Below are 7,378 nucleotides of genomic sequence, written 5' to 3' on the forward strand. Positions count from 1 at the left end.
ATTGTTCATTAAAATTGCTATTTTAGGTACTGCCAAATCATTGAACTAGGTTGCTAATGGCCAAACTCACACCTATGGTAACCAACAGTGCTTTTGGTAAACGAACCCCACACTGGGAAACCAGCTAAACACCAGCTTGGCTGTGCTGGAAGACCATCTAAACCAGCAAAAACCAACTTTATTAGGCTGTATTTATCATAGCGACTCAGCTTAAGGAGATAGTTCATCCTAAAGTGAAAATTCTGTCATCATTTATTCACCCTCAAGTTGTGAGAGTTTCTTTTTTCTGTTGAACACAAAAGAAGATTTTTTAAAGAATGTTGGTAGCAGCTGTCGGTAGCCATTGACTTCATTGATATTGATTTTTTTTTGTACTATAGAGGTCAATGCTGGCAACTGCTTGGTTACTAACATAGGCCTACTTCAAATATCTTCTTCTGTGTTTAAAATGATGACAGAATTACCATTTTTGAGTGAAGTTACCCTTGCTAGCTGATTGCTTAAGTGCATCTACTGGAAAAAAAAAAGCTTATATTTTCAGACACTGATCAATCCATGAAACATTAAGAACTTATTAGTTTAGTTATAAAGTGAAGCTTTGAAGGCTGTGTTATGGCTCTATCTTTCACACACTGACACAAAGGTATAGGGATAAGCCATTGGTTATGGACTTACTAGCATACCTGGGTAAGCAGACGCTTCTAATACTCTGCATGTTGAATGATGTTCAATCAATGTATGTTTCTATGTTCTTCCGTAATATTGTTTGTGGTTCATTTTACGCTGCTGGCACAAACTGAAGTAATGTTACATTAAATGTTGTCACAACAGCAAACTAATAAGCTGCGCTCTATTTACGTGCTCTTCTGGGACTGAGTAATTCTGAATGAATGTGAATAAGATAATGTGCTTATAATAAATCTACTGATAGCTCCTGCTAAGAGCATTAATGTATTCCATAATACTACTATAAATATTTAAGTCATTCAGATATAGACAAAGATTGAATGTCTTAATAATGCTTGCCAAACTAGTTTCATAATTCTAAAGGAATTATCAATAGTCACTAGTATTTGCTGAGGCAAATATCCAAGCGACTACAGCTTGCGCCTCAGCTGTCTGAATACACAATCATCTGTTTATTTCTAATTTTTGGAGCATATTCTAATTTCCTGCTTCTGTCAATACAAACAAAAAATGATGAAGCTGAGTTGTCAACTATATTGTTCAGTAGATGGCCGAGTGTCATTTTACATCTTGGGAGTTTCTTTATGTTTGTCAACATAAGTTTTCACAGCTTAACAGAAGGTAACATTTCATCTAAGCCAGTGGTTATCAAACAGAGAGCCCTGAAAACTTCCAATGGGGCCGCAGGTTGACTTAAAAGTGTTTAAATATTTATTTAAATATTTAAAAGTGTTATTAATACTTTGTTATAATAATGTAATATTATAACAATATTATAATATTATAACTATAGCATTCATATAGTAACATACCAAAAAAAAAAAAAAAAACACCACCAACAACCTATCAATTTGGTAGACGTTTTTATATACCAGTCAAAGGTTTTCAAACAGCAAGATTTTTAAAGAAGTCTCTTCTGCTCATCAAGCCTGCATTTATTTGATCCAAAGAACAGCAAAAACAGTAAAAATGTGAAATATTTTTTCTAAATAAAATAACTGTTTTCTATGTGAATATATTTTAAAATGTAATTTATTCCTGTGATTTCAAAGCTGAAAGTTTAGCATCATTACTCCGGTCACATGATCCTTCAGAAATCATTCTAATATTCTGCTCAAAAAACATTTTGACTCCCAAGCTTTTGATAGTGTATAATGTTACCAAAACTTTTTATTTTAGATAGATGCTGATCTTTGGATGTTTCTATTCATCACAGAATCCTGAAAAAAATGTACTTAACTGTTTTAAATATTATTATTATTATTAATAATAATAATAATAATAATAATAATAATAATAAATGTTTCTTAAATGGCAAATCAGCATATTAGAATGATTTCAGAAGGATCATGTGACACTGACGATTGGAGTATTGATGCTGAAAATTCAGCTTTGAAATCACAAGAATAAATTACATTTTAAAATATATTCAAATAGGTATTATTATTCAAACAGGTATTTTAAATAGTAAAAATATTTCAAAATTGTACAGTACAGTTTTTGCTGTACTTTGGATCAAATAAATGCAGGCTTGGTGAGCAGACTTCTTCTGAAAAACATTCAAAAATCTTAGTTAAAAAACTTTTGACTGGTAGTGTAGGTAAACATCACTCATATTTTGTAAAAAAAAAATTACTCACCATTTTTGACATGTCGCCAATTTTTAATTGGTCTTCACAGCAATTCATTTGAAGGAATTCAATTTTGTTAATATGTTAATTTAAGGATAGAAATTACTATGCTAAGAATTACTTGCTCACCTCCAAACACAAAAGCAAGCAGCAAAGCTACTTTTATTCAAAAACTTTTGTAAAAAAAAAAAACTTTTGCAAAAATATCTAAATATCTTTTTTTTATTATACTATATTGGGAACCAAAAACTCATCTTTTAAAGCCTAAAATCTCTAGTGGAAAGGTAGGGATGCCTTCTGCAAGTAACTACACTGCAAAAAAGTGATTTTGTAAAATCTTGTTTTCTGAAAAATATCTTAAAATTAAGTGGGTTTATGCTTAAAATAATATATTGGTCTACTGTATATGTGACCCTGGACAACAAAACCAGCAATAGCCAAAAATACATTGTATGGGTCAAAATTATGAATTTTTCTTTTATGACAAAATCATTAGGATATTAAGATCATGTACCTGTAAGATATTTTGTAAATTTCCCATAAATATATAAAACTTAATTTTTGATTAGTAATAGGCATTGCAAAGAACTTCATTTGGACAACTTTAAAAGCTTTTTTCTCAGTATTTTGATTTTTTTTGCACCACCAGATTGCGGATTTTCAAATAGTTGTATCTGGCCAAATATTGTCCTTTCCAAACAAACCATACATCAATGGAAAGCCTATTTGTGACCCTGGACCACAAAACCAGTCTTAAGTCGCTGGGGTATGTTTGTAGCAATAGCCAAAAATACATTGTATGGGTCAAAATTATTGATTTTTCTTTTATGCCAAAAATCATTAGGAAATTAAGTAAAGATCATGTTCCATGAAGATTTTTTGTAAAATTCCTACTGTAAATGTATCAAAATGTAATTTTTGATTAGTAATATGCATTGTTAAGATCCTAATTTGGACAACTTTAAAGGTGATTTTCTCAGGATTTTGATTTTTTTGCACCCTCAGATTCCAGATTTTCAAATAGATGTATCTCGGCCAAATATTGTCCTATCCTAACAAACCATACATCAATAGAAAGCTTATTTACTGAGCTTTCATATTATATATACATCTCTTTGTAAAATTTAACCTTATGACTGGTTTTGTGGTCCAGGGTCACATATATCTGTTAATGGGGTAAATAAAAATTAAAAATGAACCGCTAGATTATTTTTCCACCACCAGTGGCGGAGCCAGAGGGGTGTCCGGGGTGGCACTGGACACCCCTGACATCCGATTGGCCACCCCGGGTGCCACCCCAAAATTTTATTTGCTGCTGGCAGTACCTGATGCTGATTGACATCTCATTTGTCTAAAGACGTTTTAGAATTTTGCCGGTAACGCTGCTTAAGCCATTTCCAAATCAAGACGAGCCAAAGACATGAGCATCAATGTAAGACGAATAATAAAACATCATTTTTGAAATACCGTACGTTTTATAGTTTATCATAAGGTTTGTTTGCTGGGTAACGTTTATTATCCGTTGTGTAAATTAACTAGGCAACGACGACATCAGTTAACTTAATGAGATTAGAGAGATCAATTCACACTTTAGATAGTTAGAATCAGAATCAGAATCAGAATCAGAATGAGCTTTATTGCCAGGTATGTTTACACATACTAGGAATTTGTTTTAGTGACAGAAGCTCCACAGTGCTACAGAATGACAGCGACAAGACGATACATATTATAAAAAGAACAATATACAAGTACACAAGACAGACAATGTGCAAAAAATATCAAAGACATTTGAATGGAAGTAAGTATGTGCATTAAATAAATAACTGAAAAGTGAAATAAGAGTGTATAGTGTTGTATGTTCCACGATCAAGTGTTCATGAGATGGATTGCCTGAGGAAAGAAACTGTTTCGGTGTCTGGTCGTTCTAGTGCTCAGTGCTCTGTAGCGCCGACCGGATGGTAAAAGTTCAAAAAGTGAGTGTGCTGGATGTGAGGGGTCCAGAGTAATTTTGGCAGCCCTTTTTCGTACTCTGGATAAGTAGAGATCTTGAAGGGTAGGAAGGGTTGTACCAATGATTCGTTCAGCAGTCCGGACTATTCGGCGTAGTCTTCTGAGATCAGAATTGGTAGCTGAGCTGAACCAGACAGTAATTGAAGTGCAGAGGACGGATTCAATGATGGCAGAGTAAAACTGTTTCAGCAGTTCCTGTGGCAGGTTGAGCTTCCTCAGCTGGCGGAGGAAGTACAGCCTCTGCTGGGCCTTTTTAGCAATGGAGTCTATGTGAATGTCCCACTTCAGGTCCTGAGAGATGGTATTTCCAAGGAACCTGAATGACTCCACTTAACGCTATACTTCATCTGTGCTATGGTATTATATGTAGCCTACATACCATGTATGTACAGGGCTCGAAATTGCGACCGTTTTGTCGCATATGCTTCCAAAATCTAATTATATTTTATGCAAGAGTGAGAAATTGTTGTGGTGCAACTTGGTTTCAATTCTTTACAAAACTTTCGGTAGCCTAACTACTTATGTGAGCTGATGCAGTGACAGGTTGCTGTTCGCTCCAACATTACATAACCATTTGAACTTAATCTTTACATTTTTACATTTTAAGTATCAGTCAAAATATAGGCTACTGTACAACGCGCCATACATTCACATCATATGATAACTCAGCGGGAGACGTAATTTTCACTGGGGACATGTTTTTCAAAATCCCGTTTGTGTCCTCCCACTTTCAAATGGTTTTGTTAAAGTAATCTCTTGTATTGTAGAATGCACGCAGTTTCGCGCGATCATTAAAACGAAACCAAAACGCGCACCGCATTCAAAAGCAATCTTGAAAGATTCGGTCTCTGTTTGCACATTGAATATTGAAAGAGTAGCCTACTTTGATTATGGCTGCATTTATTCTACACGACTAAGAAAGAACTGTGTCGTTTATTTTTGTCATTTATAATATATTTTGTTATTTATGTAGATTCTTAAAAAATGCAGTGGTTGTCTCAAATTTAAATGGCTGTACCTATAAATGGCTTCTTGTCCCTTGCTTAAGGCATAAAATAAATATGTAAAAAGGCTTTCAGAATCAGCCCATTTGCTTGTAAAACATCGGCAATCAGAATAGACCATGAAGAATCAATATCTGTGCATTACTAAAAAAGAAATTGGGTGCTCCTATTTTTTATATTTATTTTTTTATTTTTTTATTTTTGGTAAAAAGTGAAAAAGTGAATTTTGTGCCCTGTATATAAGTTATTATATTTAATTAACAATGTTATTTGGACTTTGTAAAATGTCTCTTGTTACACCAGTGAGCAATGCAACTTGCGAGAGAAGCTTCTCTGCGTTAAAACTTATTAAAACCCACCTTAAAGTCACCTAGGGATTCTCAGTGTTGAGTCAAGGAGGGCACGCTCCCTCAACATGGATGAATTTGTGAAACGTTTTGCCAGTTCTCATCAGAACAGCAGAATTATGTTGTTTTAAACATAACTAGGATAAGTTTGTAAGTGATGACTAAAATTGTGTTTTTGTTTTCAAATCCGGGTTTGATGTATGCTCTAATTGCAGTATTTTTTGTTTAGTTGTTTTTTCTTTGCTAATGTTTTTGTAAATGAACTCAGCATTATTTTTTCAAATAAAACTTTAGAATTCCTTAATTTATTATTTCAACTTTATGAGTAGAGTTTGTGTGTGAGGACCCCCTGAAATAGCAGTGGCCACCCCCTGGCCACCCCATGTAAAAAATTCTAGCTCCGCCACTGTCCACCACATTGGCAAGTCAGGCATTGAATTACCTTAATTTTCATAGATTTATCAGAAAACAAGTCTAATTATCTTATGCCATCTTGCTTCTCATTATTAAGAATGTACATGCAATAACAGATGCCATTCAAATGTGTACTTGGCATCAAGTTTATACAAATTAATTTTTTTTCTTCTTTTTTTTAAGCATACACAAGGTAACAAAAATGACACTAATGATTTAATTATGTCGGCAAAGCAAAAACAGAAAGGTGTGTTTGTCTCAGATATGGAAATGAGAAAAAGTGCAGCAAAGTGGGTCATGTAAAAAATCTGTAATAAAGTGTGAAATTTATGATAACATGTAAATAATACATCGTATACAGAAAGGACTTTGCCTGGAGTTTGGGCGGCTGCTGTGTTAAGAAAATGTAATGCTTTAATATTCCGATTTATACACTCTCTTTTTGTCCTGTATCTCATACGCTCCCCAGAGTCAGAGCCAACAATTCACTGCAGCCTGTGCTCCTCCAGGGCTGTAGTACCTCAGGGAAGCAATGAGTGAGAAGCTAAGCGTAGAGAAGCTGAGAGCACTTGCCACTCTCCCTAACAGGATTATCCCTCACTGACGGTGCTGTCTCCGCTCACGAGCGGATAACATTCTTAATAAACGTGTTACCTCACACTCTGAGCGGCCGCAGGTGATGCATATGTGGATGTGGCAGGTGGGGGGTGCTCGCTGTCACGCTTAGACATGGACACTTTGCTGCGTCCCAATTCGCCTACTTATACTACGCCCTGAAAGTATGTACTCTTTTTGTGAAGAAAAAGTACATACTTTTGAGTTTGTAGCAGAATAGTAGGCAAGCTTTGGGACATACTACTTCGTCATAACTGTGTCTTTAACGGACGCTCTGTTGCTTAGTTACCTTAATCCTGTCACTGTTTAAACTGCCCTGTCAATCATCACAGTTAACATTATTTACATTTCATTTAATTTAATTTCCTACCATATTAGAGAGAAATGAAGAGGCACGTTCCTTCATGAGTCTTTCATGCCGAGAACTTTGCTCTTGTGTTTGCATAATTATGCATTTAAACGTTAACGACCAAACCTATCATTATAAAAGTTCATAATGTTGCTGCACATGAAATATAACGCGGATTACATTTAAAAATATTTTTTATCAGGTTACACTGATTATTTATCACTCAAACCCCTTTCTCTACCTGTCCGTTGGTCGCGCATATCCTCCATGTTTGTAGTTTTTTAACACTTTTTATGCGTGTTTGTAGTTCTAATCGAATCC

General features: G+C 34.6%; 1 protein-coding gene across 1 annotated transcript in view; it reads right to left on the reverse strand.

Moving 5' to 3' along the window:
- LOC141340839 (transcription termination factor 2-like) overlaps positions 1-6,824 on the reverse strand; it is a 31,669-nt gene extending 24,845 nt beyond the window's left edge. The window contains exon 1 of the mRNA XM_073845927.1: positions 6,748-6,824. Within this exon, the coding sequence (XP_073702028.1) occupies positions 6,748-6,824 (77 nt within the window). The remainder of the gene's footprint in view (positions 1-6,747) is intronic.
- Between the last annotated feature and the right edge of the window lie 554 nt (positions 6,825-7,378).

The sequence above is a fragment of the Garra rufa genome, chromosome 8 (assembly GCF_049309525.1).
Source record: "Garra rufa chromosome 8, GarRuf1.0, whole genome shotgun sequence".
Classification (NCBI taxonomy): Eukaryota; Metazoa; Chordata; class Actinopteri; order Cypriniformes; family Cyprinidae; genus Garra; species Garra rufa.